Here is a 16,836-nt window from a genome sequence, read left to right on the forward strand (position 1 = left end):
AGCCAAATGCATTGGGATGACAGTGTTCAAAAAACTATTTCACTCAGAATTGAGGGAAAAAACCATTTCGACAAGCTATCAAATTTCCTGTGCTCAAAGTTTTCAAATCATACACATCCTATATATGCCTCCATATTGTTTTTTAAGCCATAGCTCACTCAGTCTTTTGGCTTTTCTAAAGGACATAGGAGGAACTTTGCAAATCTATGTTATATATGTTTTCATTCTTGCATATATGCTACCATCCAACCTAAAGTATTCTATTATATTATAACTTTATCACTGTACCACAAGTGAATTCTATGGTACAATCCTCCCTCCCTTCTGACATTTCCTGTCCCAACTTCAGAACAGTCCTAGTGCCTTCCATATGGCACTACTTGAAAGATACTTGATGAAGCTATTAAAGGACTTAGCCTAACCTTTCACTAGATGCCTAACACTCCCTTACACAAGATTACAGAAATGTCTTAAGGTTGATGTGTTTTAGCATCACCTAAGGATGCTCCTAAGGAGTTACTGAATGATGCTACTGTCACTACCTATCTCAGAGAATTGGGAACAGAACTTCTTATAACTCTTCAAATGCTTTAGAAATGCAAGCAATTCCATAGGATTTCAAGCTGGAAGGAACCTTAGTGATAATTGAGCCATATATATGTGTGTAATATATATATGTTATATTTGTATATATGTAATATATATATGCATTCATACATATGTGTATATATGTGCATATATACATGTGTATGTGTGTATATGTATGTGTGTGTATATATGTGTATATATATCAAATTTGGTATATAAGATAACTGAAGCTCAGTGTCTAAACTGTCTTAACTGAAGTTAAGTGTCTTGCCCAAGGTCACATAGGTAGTAAGTAGCAGAGTCAGAATTTGAACCCAGTTATTTTGGTCCCATGATGCTCTTTCCATCACTGTCTTGCTGAGTGTTTCTCCTTGTACTTTAGAGCTGTTCTAGGACTCTCCTCATAGTTGGTTCACTTCTTCATCCTGCCAGTATCTATTCTCCCTACCCCACCCCCACCACCAGCATCATTCCTAATCTCCATGAAGGTTTCTGTCTGCCATTTCACTTTTTCCCTGGTTTTTTTCTTGTCTTTTTTAATTTTAACATAAAATCCTCCTTCCTCTGCTGTTTTCCTGGGCTTCTTGGCTTTCAGACTGATAGGACTGACTTTTACAGCCATCACTAGTTGATTAGAATATTCCTTTCTGGTCAACAAATCTCACTGTGTGACCAATCTCATTGTGTTGTGTAGAGTATTCGAACCATTGGTGCTGGAGCTCTCTTTAGCTATTTTTGCTCTTTATAGGTTCTGTCCTCGCTGATGGAAATTTAGTTTTACTTCCATATTCACAATTGTTCATATTCTTTAGGCTGCTAGGAGGCTAATCTTCAGGTAACTGAGATGTTTCTTATACTTAATGCTTTACATAGAAAACTGGACTAGACATGGTGAGTGTATAGAGAAAACCCAATTCCTAACCATGTGGACCTTAGATATATAATGTGGAAAAAAGGAACACACACATGAAAAGGACACAGGAAAACTCACAAAGAAAGATTAACAGATGCAATCAATCAAACCAGCACAACAGGCTTCCTCTTATACACTCCTCATAAATCATTAAATAACCCCTATTTAAATAGATTGTCTCACAAAGGAGTTACCTTGAACAATGAGGTGTGGATGGGCCAGATAGATAATCCTTAGACCTGTGACTTGGGTGATGATATGGGATATTTTCACTTTGTATCCATCTGATACAAAACAGTTTACTACATAATCTGACAAACAGTTTATACTAATTGCCACTGCAAAATGTACAACTAAAGGAGTGTTTTCCACAATTAGTAGAAAAATTCTAAACTCAAAGCAATGGGCTGATACCCTTCCAATCTCTATAACCCCTGGGGTTCTGGGCACTATGATGGTCTATACTTACATCACATTAAACTGTAGAATGGCTACAGCAACAAATGCCAAGGCTGTCAGAATCATTCCAATAACCATCTTAGTAATGGGTCTGCAGAGGGACGGAGAAAAAAAATCTGTGGGACAAAAGATCATAACGAGTGGCCCATGAAAAGGCAGTTACACTTAATGTGACATAGATTTTGCCTAGGCCACACCAGGAAAAGTGAATCTTCCACCTCAACCAAACAATAAAGTAAAATAGCCTCCGTGTAATACCCTGTTTCACTCAGATTTCTCTGACTTCCTGCATTTAAAAGCAGAGGCATTAGATATCAGTGTATCTGTCTCATACGGTTCCAATGTACTAACTGTTGTTGAGTGTATAGTTTAGCATGGTCTAGCAATCTGACTTTTTTTAAAAAGTTCACACTTTATTGAATCAAAATTACCATAGGTCAATATGGTTAAACCATTTAATAAATCATTTTAATTAAGTATATTTCTTTATACTAACTTATTTCAAATGGCTTCCATTACCTCCTAAAACACACAGGCTTTTCAACTGCTCTAGGACAAAAATATTGAATGTGAATTTGTATACATGCACATGTGTATATGTGCGTACTTAGAGAGGGGCTATCCCTACCTCTCTAACCAAAGGGGATGTTTCTCCATACTACCCTTCCTGCCATTACTTATATTTCTTCACAGGATGGTATCCTTTAGGCATATGCATTATTGTCATTTTTTTTATATTGTTGTTACTATTACTGTTGTTGTATTGAGAAATAGCCTGGCATATTGGTTAGATGGTCAGACTTGGAATCAGAAATACCTAGATTTGATTCTTGTCTCTGAGTTACAGTAGCTGGGAGAGCATGGCAAGTTACTATCAGTGCCTTAGGAAGCCTCCAACTGCCAATACTGTTAGTTGCCCAAACAAATGAAATCACAGGTCCAGACCCCCCATCCTCTCCCCCCTCCCCCAACTATGTTATGCAGTGTTACACTCCATTATATATTGTCATACCATATCATATTATAATGTATTATTAGTGATAGTAAAATGGTAAATTAACATAGGTTAGAATTTACAGGTCCCCATTAGCACACTTCTAGCTTCTTTCATAAACTTGGCACTAAATCAGGCAGTCTCTTAAATACAGGAAGACGTGAGGAAGAAAGGAAATACTTTCAAAATATCTGCTGAATAATTATTTATCTCTGTTTGATAAGGGGGAAATACCAAGCAAAAAAACCCAGTTCTTGGGGAGATTGCTCCTGTTTGAGGGGAGAAACTGCTGGGAAGCTTAATAGAGAAAGACATGAAGCACTGGAAATTCTCCTTGAATTTTTTCCCTTTAACAAGTCTAGAACCCACAACTGAAGTTGCTTGAGTCTTAGACAATATCCTTAGCCAGAGAATTTTTTTTCAGTTTGCTTTTGCCAGAGGCTGGCCATGTAAAAGGGAGCTGCTCTATACAAACTCTCTTCCCTACCCCCTGCCAAGCCCCTCCAAAAAATGGATTGTTCAGTTGAGGGTACACTGTGATCATGAGATAATATATGTAAAGCTCTTTGCAAACTTTAAAGAGCTAAATAAAGGTTAACTATTATTGTTATAAATGCAAGTACTTCTATGTTCAAGATCTTAATAAAAAGGCATAAAGAGAATGTAACAAAACTTTTTTAGTTCTTCTGTGATTTTGTGCTAGGGGAATTCTGGGAGTGCTTGTTGCATATGTAATCATGGAACTCTTGGGAAATGAAAAAGAACATTAGTGCTGGAAGGGATGATCATTTTACTCTTCCCCCTAATTTTATAGATAAGAAGGTACAGAGCAATGAAGTGATTTCCCAAGAACATATAACTAGTAAATCAATTGTTTGGGGGAATCCTCAAAATCATTGGGTCCCAGAAATAAAAGATCTTCACACAACAGAGAAAACTTGATGAGTCTGAACATGAAGCAAGAGCTCGTCATACTCATAGACAGTGCTTCATATATGGTGTGATCAGGAAGTACCCTCATTTTATACATTTTATACATTTGTATACACCTCCTCGCAGAAAGTCCCCTTGCCTTAAAATATCTTCCCTTGAAAATTTCACAAGATAATAGATATCTAGAGCCCAAAGAGACTTTAAAAGTCATTGAGTTCAACCCCATATTTTTTTTTCTTTCTGAGTTTAAATCCTGCCTCAGATACTTACTAACCACATCACCCTGGGCAAGTCACTGAACCCTCTCTTTGCCTCAGATCCTTCATCTGTAAAATGGGGATAAGAATAAGGCCTACCTCACAAGGTTGTTGTGAGGACAAAATGAGTTAACATATACTTTGCTAACCTCAAAGCATTATATACCAGTTGTTATTATTTCCCCTGTAATAATCATAATTGTTTCCCAGGATAATGCTCTCTCCTGGACCTCCTCCTAACTACTTGTCTTACCCAGGCTAATTTATTGGACCGTCACCCTTCTCCCATCCCATAACTCAATGTCCCTAAGCTCTGTATTGGGCCTTCTTTTCTTTCTACATCTTCTCTCCCTGGATGATTTCTTCAGCTCCCATGAGTTCAATTATCATCTCTATGAAGGTGATTCCCAAATTTGTATATCTAGGCCTGAATGAGCTGTCCTGAATCACCAATTACCTCCTTGATTCAACCCCATATTTTACAGATGAGGAAGCTGAGGCTGAGAAAGCTAGTGAGGCAGGATTTGAACCTAGGTCTCACTGATTCCAAGGCCTGCACTCTCCACTATGCCCATAGCTCTCATTATTTCTGGATGCCATAAATTCTTTTCAGAAAGAACAAAGCCTTTCTTTCTTCAGTTAGAGATAATAAATGAAAATAACCCTCAGAAGACCTAATGCTCAAAAACTTACTATGTGACCTTGGGCAAGTTACTTTATCTGTCTGCCTCAGTTTCCTTAACTGTAAAACAGAGATAATAATAGCATCTATCACCTAGGATAGTCAGGAGTTTAAATGAGGTAATATTTTTAAAGTGCTTAGCATAGTGCCTGACACATAGTAGGTGCTTAATAAATGCTTGTTTCCTTCTTTCCTTAAGTTGATACTAAGGCATAAGTAGCTGACATAAATCATATTCTGAAAGCAAATTTTGATAGGAATGAGGGAGAAGGGAAGAGAGAGGGAAGAGAGACACTACAGGGAAGGAACCCAAAAATTAACTTTTCCTGTTTCTTGGTTTTACCTTGGGTCAATCATGCAAGGAGCCTAGCAGTAGAGCTAGGATATATATCTGATTTTCCTTCTTTAATTGACTGCATAATTTGGATCCACATGTTTTCCACTTCTATTTCCCAATTCATAGAATGAAAACAAACCAAAAAGCCCTGTACTGAATATAACTAATCTGTATTATCTCTTTCTCTAAAGAATTTTACCAATATGAAACATATCACCCTGGATGAACTTTGGGAGGAACGGTTCTTCCTGGAAATAGAGATATCTCAGAAGAACATTCTAGGGGAGGAGTACAAGAAAGACTTACTTTAAGGTGATTCTGCACATCTTGATTAGTGGGTAGATGACCAAATCAAATGTTGGGATAAGGATGAGAATCAAGAAGGGATTCAACAACTGTGACACCAGATAAGAAAAATCAGTGATAAGCCCATACTCAGAGACATTCAGATAATTAGTCACCCACCATATGCTTCTTTTAACCCTTGGTAATTTGGGAAGAGAGAAGACACTAGATTGGCTAGAAAGAGTTATGACAAGTCATTATGAGAATGAAGATTTGTAAAAAGAAAGCAGCAAAGAGATAGCTGGAGAGGAACTGTACTGTATCTGTCTGAAGGGCTCTCTTGGAATCTTGCTCCTTTTGAGTGAAAAACCATTACATTCAAATATTTGGACATGAGTTAAAAAGAGAATCAAACCCTTCCCCTGCATGAAAGTTCTCTAATTCACACTGATTTTCCTCCCGATTCTCAGATACTTTGAAACTAGGGAATAATTGAGAATTAAGCCCTATTTTAAAATTTAGCATATAAAACCTCTTCTTTATAGGGAGGGTGTTTCAGCATTTTTAGCCATAGCCTTAGGACATTTCAGACTTTTATGAGTCAAACCCATAGCTGCGATAGGCTGTCACCGTTCCCCCTCCAAAAACAAAATCACTGTGCTTGGGTTATATCTGTCTTTTGAACTGATTTCCCACCCTATTACCTGCCACCCCCTTGAACTCAATCTGCTATTTGAGCAGGGGCAAATATATTCCTTTAAACTTCCACCAAACCCCTCATCACCAGACTGGGTCCATGCAAATCACCCTGGAACTGCCTATACCAAGACTGAAAGGGAATGCTAAAAGCTTCAATTTCCTTCTGCTCCCATTCACAAAAATCTTCTCCCTAAACCTTGTCTTCCTACTCTAAACTTATCATGTGTCATTTAGTTTGAGCTATAAAATGTTGAGCAAAGTAAATTTGGAGATGGCAAGAAAGTAGAACACCATGGTAGTAGTACAGATTCTTACCTGAACTTGATCAGGCTTGATTACAAAAAATCCCTGAAACAGAATGAAACAGCTAATTAAGTATTACCAAACCAATAACCAACACTATCTGTTAATATTAGCAAGTGAATTAGGATATGCTGAGTCCCTTCAAAAAATCATGAACTACAATCCACATCATATACTGCCTCAAATGCTGCCTTTGCTAGTTCTTCCATCTGCTAGTGCACCCTCTCCCAAAATTTCTTTGTATTCATTTTGCATATATTCTATATGTGCTTAACATGTGTTTACATTCCCCCATTACACTCATTGAAGGTAGAGATAGTTTTCGCTGTTGTCTTAGTATTCCCAACACTTAACACAGGTCATGATACAACATGGCAGGCACTAAATGCTCATTAATCGAATGAAGGAAGAAATCAAGCAATATTTAAATATACAAATTGATCTTTCTGCTCTATTCCTTCTGTATTTAGATGGGGCTCTAAGGATCTTTGATGTAGGAAGATAATACTGATATTGGAATCATAAGGAAAGCACTACTGTATCTCAATTAAAAAATTGTTAAGCTTCACTAAAAGCCACTAGGCACTGTAGTAGATAGAATCAGGAAGACCTGAATTTTAAACCTGTATCAAATTCTTATTAACTATGTAACCCAGGGTATGACACAACTTCTCTGGGCCTTAATCTCCTCATCTTTAAGATGGGAATAACAAAAAGTACCTATCTTATGAGGTTGTTGTGAGGATCAAATAAAATAATACATGGAAAGTATTTTCTAAATCTTAAGACCCTCTATAAATGCTAGCTATTATTATTAAGTGTTTATGTTACTCAGAACACTGTACTTAGAAGCAGAGGGACATATCAAGTTTACATAATAAAAGGTTTCTACTTCCATGAATATCACAATCTAATAGATCAGTATGACCTATACAGAGCAAGGGATTAGCACTGATCAGTGTGAATGGGACCAAGAAAACCTTGTGAATAATGCTTGAGGCAAGAGGGTTAGCTAAACTTTTTCCAAACTCAGAAGTGATTTCTGATTCAACTTGACCATGAACATTAAGAAACACATTGCTTCTCTAAGGGCCTATCTTCTGTCATTGCACCAATGAGATTGCTTCTGAGACTGCTACAGTAGTATATTTTGCAGACATTTATGGTGTAAATACATGATGCTAGAGATAGATGAATGGGATGGGTCAATAGGCTTCTGTGTTCAGGGAAAATCATTGAACTGATCTGCTTAACTGTAAGTGAGGGGAAATTCACTTCAATTAAACAAATACATATTTAGTACTCAGAACTGTAATGAGTGCTTTGGAATAAACAAAAGATGTCAAAACTGTGGTTCCCAATCCCAGAAAGTTTCCAATATTGTTGGGAAGACAAGTGACACAGGAATGAGACAGGTAACAACACAAGATACAATAGGATGAAGTATCAAAATGAGTCAAGACAATACAGGGAAATCAATTTCAGGTCGCAGTGCCATAGTGTATAGGAAAAAATACTAGATTAAGAGTAAGGAGAAATAGGTTTCAGCACTATTTGTGCCCCTAAATAGCTATGTGACTTTGGGTAAGTCACTTTATCTTAATCTCTAAATGATAAAATAGGACTAGATAATCTTTCAGGACCACTTCTCCCCCTTTTTTTCCATTTCTTCTTCCTTCGTTAACAGGACAGGTAGGACTGTTGAACTACTTAAACTGTTTGCCACAGGACCTGGGGTGGAAGAACAAAGGCTTGATGGGGGATCCGTGTCAGCACCATAGACAGCAGCTGTGCCTAGAGTCAGTATGTATTCTGTTTACTGTCTGAGGAACAGAGAACCTAGAATAGGGGGGTTCATATTAGGTAGCAGTAGGAGAAAAGATTGAATAAGTAAACCCAAAACGGGAACTAGAGGTTATCCTCCTATTGAGGAATGGTTAACAAATTGTAGCAAATGAATGTAGTAGAATATCATTGTGTCATAAGAAATAATGAAACAGACAATTTCAGAGGAAATTGGAAACACTTTTATGAACTTCTCAAAACGAAGTGAGTAGTACTAGGAGAACAATATGTGCAGTAATAATGCTACAGAGAAAAACAACTTAGAAAAACTTTAGCATTGTAACCAACACAGTGACAAACCACGAGTCCAAAAGAATGAAGATAAAACATGTCACCCACGTTCTGAGAGGTGATGAACTTAAAATGCAGACATATGTTTTCATGGACTAATGCAGAGATTTGTTTTGCAGGACTATGTAGATATGTATTGAGGGATTTTAAAATTTTGTTCAATGGGGGAGAAAGATAGTGGCAAGGTCAGATTAATTAAAAATATATATCATTTGAAAAATAAAATAACACATTTTAAAAAACCAAAATGAAAATGGATAGAAAAGTTTATAGAATAAATATTAAGAATTGACTACTCACCATATTGCCATTCAACCTGGTGGCTTGCAGAGTCCACCGAGAGCCCTAGGGCAGAGAGATGCCGGTGTGAGAACTTTCATACACTGTGGGGAGAAAGCACAAGCTTCATGGAGACAAACAGGATGGGGAGGGTATCAGTCCCTCATTCCATGAACGTCTCCTTGCTTCTCCTCTTTCTCCTCCCCTCACTTTCCCATTTCCCATATCCTCCCCCATACCCTCTTTCTCATGTCATTTTTTCCTTATCATTAGAAACTGTACCTCCCTCATGGATAGGAAGAATCTCCTCTTCCTTTCTTAAAATCATTGAGAGTGAAAGGAAATGTTATTTTAGAGATGAAGGTGGGGGGGCTTAAGCAAAGCAAAAGATGTAAAGGGTACTTGGAGCCTCTCCCTCTGTGGGTTTGGGTGAATGCTTCATCTCATTTTCTCCCTTTTGATAGGACGCAAGCCCTGGTCACATGGGTATCATCTGGAAAGTTAGTGCTGGGCTCCTACAAAGAAATCAGGCAGTCTGATCTTCTGGGAAAAGTGCTAAATTGGGTTTAGGATGTCTGGATGCCTTTCAAGGTTCAGCCAAAGATTAATAAATGAATCTCCAGCATAAAATTTCCATTTTTAATACCTGTTTCCTCACCTACGTAATATAAAGGGCATGTAATCATTACCAAAGACTTTTCCAGGGTATTGGACCACATCATTGACCTTTAGAGCTAAAAGGGACCTTAGAGTCCATCTCGTCCAACTCCCTCATTTTATCAGGTGAGCAAAGTAAGGGCCAGGAACATTAAGTGTCTTGCTCAAGGTCATGCAGGCAATAAGTGTCACAGTCAGGATTTGAACCTACATCCTCTGACTCAGTACTCTTTCCATCATATCTTGTTGCCTACCCCATTAATCAATAAAGGCTCCAGCTAATCCCAAACCCTAAGTTTCCAGCTGCATTATGCCTTTCCTTAAAAAAAAAAAAGTCCTTCATTCACAAACACTTCTTATCCTCTACTATAGGACTAAGACAAAGTTTATTTCTAGAGGGAAGGGACATATTCTGGAGAATGTGTGGGCTACTATGCCTTTCCTTAAAAAAAAAAAAGTCCTTCATTCACAAACACTTCTTATCCTCTACTATAGGACTAAGACAAAGTTTATTTCTAGAGGGAAGGGACATATTCTGGAGAATGTGTGGGCTACACTATTTTTACATATTGTATAACATGCTCTCTGCTTCATCAGGATTATTCCATTCCCTGTCCTCTTCTAATAGTGAATTGTCCCAGAGATACTAAGGGCAGCCCAAGATAGACTTGGGGTTATGGTAGTTCTTTTATCCCAAACAGGAAACACAATGACTCCTCAATACCTGGGGAAGTAGTTTCTGATGTCCTCCTGACTTAGCTTTAGGGCTGTTACCAGAGGTAAGTAAACAAATGATAAACTGTGGAAGTTATGTCATTCCCAGTCCTCACAGAAAGGAGGTATATGCACACAGAATTGGGCTCTTCTGCAGAACTGGTTCTATTAAGAAATAAGTACTACACTGGCTTCACTTCAATTTTGTCAGTTTGGGGAATCTACTCCAACTTTTGAAGAACCCATCTCTCTGCATAACAAAGATAAGAAGGAAACCTAGTAAGAGTAAGGTCTAGACAGAAATCACTTTCAGAAACTCTTACCTGTTGATGGAACAGAGCCCAGAACATCGGCAATGGGATGTATAGGAACAGCACACGAGTCAGTGCTTTTACCTCTAAGATGAGCTGCTTCTGCAGGAAATAAGAAAAAGAAGAAAAATGTGCTTCCAAAAATTCCACTTTAGGAATCGATACACAGAGCACAAGGATTACAGAGTAGTAAGAGAACAGAATCAAATTTTCAGTCAGAAGAACTTAAGTTGGACATTTGGAAGAACTCTAACAATAGAAGCAGTGAAGTAAATAGGTCTATGTAATCTCCTCTAGATATCCTTCTAAACAGAAAGAACTCCTTGCTTCTGGATGAGGGGAGGGACAATCCTATGCAGAAACTAGGGAAGAAATGAGCTAAGATAACTTGGGCTTATGCCCCTTTTAGACATTTGTTTGTTTGTTTTTTAACCGAGGATTTCTCAGGCTGCTGTCCCCAGGATGACTGGGTTTCTATTCAGCACAGAAGACTTATCTGTACTCCATTTTGAGATGCTCATGCCCTGTTATATCTGAGTCTCCTTGGTTTCCCATGGTAACTCTGCTATTTCCTGTCCTGTGGAGACCAGCTAGGAGCTGGCTGTTTTTTTCTATAGCTCCAACACTATACAACTTGGCCACAATGATTAGCGAAGCCCATCAAGCACCCACTCATGCACTCATGTACCAACCATATAAATAGTCACATACCAACTCCATCAGAATCTGACACTGTCTGATTTGATCTACACTAAATTATCATGGGAGGAAGGTGGGGAAAATTATGGAGCAGCTAGACACGGAAGGAATGATGGCCCAAAAAAGTCCTGGGAGCAGAGAGAGTTGCTCCCAGGCCACCAGAAAATAGCTTCTTGAGATGAAAGACAGAGGAATGTCAGCTGTCACGACAGTCTTCACTGCTGGTAGACAACTTAAGCCTACAATCATGACTCACTGGATACTCTTCAGCTGCCCAGTCTAGCCAATGCTCTCTCTTTGGAATATCTCTGGAACGGTTCTTCAGACGGTTTGAAATAGCAAACTATAAAAAAGCAGAGCGTCATGAGAAGAGACCTACCCTTATCTACTTTCCTCCCTACAGCATACATTTATCCTTTTTTTTAATTAATTAAATTATTTTTAGTTTTCAACAATCACTTTCATAAGCTTTTGAATTTAAAATTTTCCCCCCTCCCTCCCCACCTCCCTCTCCAAGATGGTGTGCAATCTGATATGGGCTCTACATATACATTCTTATTAAACATGTTTTCACATTAGTCATGTTGTTAAGAAGAATTGAGCCAATAGGAGGAAACACAAGAAAGAAAAAACAAAACAAGAAAAAAAGAGCAAATAGTATGCTTCAATCTGCATTCAAACTCCACAGTTCTTTCTCTGGATGTGGATAGCATTTTCCATCATGAGACTTTTGGAGATGTCTTAGATCCTTGCATTCCTGAGAAGAGGTGAGTCTATCAAAGTCAGTCAGTGCATAACATGGCTCTTACCATATACAACATTCTCCTGGTTCTGCTCACTTCACTCAGTATCAGTTCATACAAGTCCTTCCAGGTTTTTCTGAAATCTGCCTGCTCATCATTTCTTATAGCACCATAGTATTCTATTACACTCATATACCACAACTTGTTCAGCCATTCCTCAATTGATGGGCATCCCCTCAATTTCAAATTCTTTGCCACCACAGAAAGAGCGAGCACACATTTATCTTCTGTGATTTTATGATCCATCTATGATTTATAATCATTCCCAGAATCAGATTAGTCATAGAATTTCAGCATCTTCCAGGGGTTATTATTTCTATCCTTGTTCCCCTGAACAATACCTTGTCCAACCAGGATGTGGTAAGAGTTTTGCCTGATTAAAGATATTTAAGCAGAGAGGTAAGACGAACTTTAACTTGGCAAAAAGGATAGCTAGGAAACAATCCCCAAGAGTCATGAGGTGAAAAATAAAAACATGTAATGATGTTTACAGCTGTTTGGTCCTAATACTGAGTGGTAGCATGTAGTAGATATTGGAGTTTGGAAAACTGCTGTTCAAGTCCTGTCTCTAACACTGGTAATGTGACCTTGGACAAGTCACACCCTCTCAGTACTCTAGGTTAATCTCTAAGACTATAAATCAAAGATAGTTGAGGTTGTTTTAATAAAAGGAATTTCCTTACTAGGGGTTTCCTACACCAATGAAATCTTAAATTTGGACCAGTCAAACCACTATAATTATTACCTTTCAATTTAAAAATAGGAAAAAAAGGATTTTTAAAAATCTAATGACTCACCCACATGCATTTGCAGACTTTAAGCATGATGTCTCCTTCTGGAGGAATTATTTTGTACATCTCACTTCCAAATGAGAACACAACTGAAAAGAAATGCATAGAGTTTCTCAGAATTATTGGAAGAGCAGGAATTGAGGTAGACAGGCCCACATATGTCACATGTGAAATGGAAAACACATTGAATCCCTTCCATTAGCTCCACATACTCATTCTGCTCATTCACCTTTGCTGCGTCTGAATAAGAATCTAGAGTACTCTCTTGAGAAGGACTCAGTTTCTATTCCCTTAATATGAATTTACAGAGCCAGAGTTACAGCTCTTTGGCTCCTGGAACAGGCTTGTGTTTTTAGTAGTATTGGATCATATAAGAATAACAAAAACAATAACTTAGATTTATATAGCATCCCATGGTTCAAGTGTTCTGATGCTGAGGGATTTGTTCTTTCAACTGACATTTATATGGTACATGTAATCTTTTTTGGGGGAAGGGGGTTTGGAGAGGCAATTGTGGTTGAGTGACTTGCCCAAGGTCATACAGCTAGTAAGTGTCAAGTGTCTGAGGGCAATTTGAACTCAGGTCCTCCTGCCTCTAAGGCCAGAGCTCTTTCCACTGTACCACCTACCTGCCCCCTGGTACCTGTAATCTTGATATTATGCTGAGGTTGAATATATACTAGTAAAAACATGTTAGGGAGATTCTTTAAAAATGAGCTATATGGACCCCAGAAATTCAACTTGTTTTGATTTAAGTAAGTTTTTTTCAGTCTTACCATGAGAAAAATGCTTTGTAAATTGTAAAGTCCTACATAATTGTAAGCCATTATTCTTTTTTCAATTATTTATTTAGTATTTTACTTCTCCCCAATTCCATGTAAAAACAATTTTTAACATTCATTTTTAAAAATTTAAGTTCCAACTTCTCTTCCTCCCTCCCCCTGCCTCATTGAGAAGGCAAACAATTTGATATAGGCTATACACATATAGTCATGTAAAATGTATTTCCATATCAGTCATGTTGTAAAAGAAAATATAGACAAAAAAAATAAAGAAAAATAAAGACAGTAAAAAAATGTATGTTTCAATTTGTATTCAAACTCTATCAGTTTTTCATCATTTTTCATCATAAATCCTTCAGAGTTGCCTTGGATCATTGTATTGCTGAGAATTGCTGTCATTAACAGTTGATCACTTTACAATATTGCTGTTTTACTGTGTACAATGTTCTCCTGGTTCTACCTATTTTACTTTGCATCAGTTCATATAAGTCTTTCCAGGGTAAACCATTATTCTTATTTCTAGAGAATTTTCCATACTTGTTGGTGAATAATTCACTGGACCTGTTCATCTGGGAAATATGGGAAAGTGGGTATGGGTCACAGTGACTCTCCTTAAAGGTTTTAAGACTCAGGGGGAGAGACAAGTCAAGATTACAGACTGGAAGGATAAAGTAGACCCAAACTCTACACCACAAGGATCTAGCAAACACACACATTGATTCCTGATTGGGAAATCCAAAAAAAAAAAAGTGAGTCAATTTTTCTAGCCCAGGTCAGCATAGGGAGACAGAGAGGACTGCAGACATTGGAGACAGCGTTGAGCCAGGAGTGCCTTACAAAGAGCCTTCCAGCTTAGGAAGTGCCTCATCTGTGCATAGGTCCCAGATCTGCTACAAAGGACCCTGACCTTGTTCAGAGAACAGAAAGAGGTGCCAACTGGCAACTCTGTCATTTACTAACAAATTATGCTATGTAAGTGTAATGGAAAATGTGCCATGACAAATAATGAAAGGGATGGTTCCAGAGAAAGCTGGGAAACTTATATAAACTGATACAGATTGAAGGGAGCAAAAACAGGAGAGTAAATTATACAATAAAAATATTATAAAGAAAAACAACTTGATGTTTAATATGAATGTGTATATATAGCCTATATCAGATTGCATGCTGTCTTGGGGAAGAGTGAGAGAAGGGAAGGGAAGGGGAGAAAATAGAAAATTCAAAAGCTTATGGAAGTGAATGTTGAAAACTAAAAATAACTTAATTAATTTAAAATTTAAAAAATAATAATAATAAAAAGAAAAACAACTTGTAAAAGTCTAAGAATGCTGATCTGTGCCATGACTAACCATATTTGCAGAAGACCGACAATTAAAAACACGACCCACCCAAGAGGATATCTTGAGGAGATGTCCTCAAGATGCAGAATGAGACATACATTGTTACATAGTCAATGTACAAATTTGTTTTGCTTGACTCTGCAAATTTCTTACAAAGATTTTGGTTCATTTTGGGGATTGGGGGAAGATGGAGAAAGAAAATAAGTGCTGGTCAATTGAAAATAAAAGAAATAAAAGATCTGGATGAGAAAGCACTTTCTCAGGGTGGGAATTCAGAAGTCTTGACTACTACTGTTGCTTCATTCAGGTAGCTGTCCTTGCTGCTTTCTTTACACTCCTCAATTTTTGGAAATAAGCACCCCTCCCCTCACTACTACCCCATTGTGACCCAACTTACCCACTGCAGACAGCTGAAATAATCCAGAGACCCCAAAGACAAGCATATAACAATCTCCTCCAAAGCAGCTGATGTCAGCTACAGAGAGTAGAAATAAGGGAGCATTATCCCAGTCCTCATTTCCCTTCACTCCCCATGGCTCAACCTCACAGAACTACAGGTGGGGGTTGGCTGGTTGGGGCACTCCTTTCCATCACACCCTCTTGGAGAGAGATTTTTATCTCTATTAACTTTATCTCCATCACTCTCAAACTTGCACAACACAAAACATTTAAGTATTAGTGACCTTGAAAATGGAAGGTCCTTATTAGGGAAAATCTTCCCATAATGAAGTAGTAACAACTCAGCATCTGAGGCAGTGAAGGATAATGATGAGAAAAACCACACTGGATTGAGAGTCAAAGATTTGGTTTTGAGTCGCAGCTCTGGTACTTGGGAGCTGTGGAACACTGGCAAGTTACTTTACTTCTTCAGGCCTCAGTTTCCTTCTCTGTCAAATGAAGGCATTGGACTAGATGATCTCTAATGTTCTAGTTCTACATCCTATGAGGGATTCTAAGGTACACATTCTACTAGAAGAATCTAATATGTTCATAAATAAATGATAAATACATACAGGCACACAATTAATGGACCATATCAGGAGCTGAACTTGGGGGTGAGGTCTAACACAAGAAGCATATAAAAGCTCTGATCTAAAAGAAGCAGAAAATTTGCTTCAGTTACTGAAGTTCCTTTTTTTTAAAAAAGTTACGGTACATTGAGTTTATATCCCACTTATTTTGGCCTGCTACTTTACTTTCTTCAAATGACCTTGATTCTCAGTTGTTTAAATGAATATTTGAATCCTCAACATGCTTTAATATAATTTAGCTTTTTGTTTTCCTGACTTTTTGCCTTCCCTTGGAGCTCCCATATTGCTCTCCCCCACAGTGGTTATTGCCTGCTTTCCTGCCTTCCTAGCTTCCAATCTTCTGATTGATCCAAAGCTTACACTTTATTTTGCCCTGACTTACAGTTAATCACCTTGTTCTTAACTCATAGATTTGCTCTAATCTGTGTCCATATCCTCTGACACTAAACAATGCTCATCTGGTTCTGAATCTTTAGCTTCATTTGCCCTCATGCCTTTCACCTCTCCTAAAACAACTTGGCCTCATTTCTCCTCATCCCAACTATTGTGCTATTGTTTATGATCTGGTGTGATCTATATATCTAGAACTCTCTCTTTTCTATCTATAGCTATATCTATCTATCTATCTATCTACGCGCACACACACACACACACACACACACACACACACACACATATGTATATTCCCAACTCTGACAAGTGCTGCCCAAAATTCCACCAGGAAGCCTCTGATCAAAATGTATATAATGACTTTTGGTATTTGGACACATACCTCCATTCCACACTAATCATTCCAAGATGTCCATGGGAGGAGGATAGCACAGAATGCCAAGAATTAAGTGT

General features: G+C 37.9%; 1 protein-coding gene across 1 annotated transcript in view; it reads right to left on the reverse strand.

The window, feature by feature from the left end:
- The window catches only part of LOC110208093 (solute carrier family 15 member 2-like), a 96,306-nt gene that overhangs the window by 32,421 nt on the left and 47,049 nt on the right, over window positions 1-16,836 (reverse strand). The window contains 8 exon segments of the mRNA XM_020985912.1: window positions 1,967-2,051; window positions 5,470-5,558; window positions 6,463-6,495; window positions 8,887-8,931; window positions 10,560-10,649; window positions 11,503-11,589; window positions 12,847-12,929; window positions 15,360-15,437. Of these exon segments, the coding sequence (XP_020841571.1) occupies window positions 1,967-2,051; window positions 5,470-5,558; window positions 6,463-6,495; window positions 8,887-8,931; window positions 10,560-10,649; window positions 11,503-11,589; window positions 12,847-12,929; window positions 15,360-15,437 (590 nt within the window).

This window comes from Phascolarctos cinereus, unplaced genomic scaffold (assembly GCF_003287225.1).
Source record: "Phascolarctos cinereus isolate Bilbo 61053 unplaced genomic scaffold, phaCin_HiC Scaffold_726;HRSCAF=1367, whole genome shotgun sequence".
Classification (NCBI taxonomy): Eukaryota; Metazoa; Chordata; class Mammalia; order Diprotodontia; family Phascolarctidae; genus Phascolarctos; species Phascolarctos cinereus.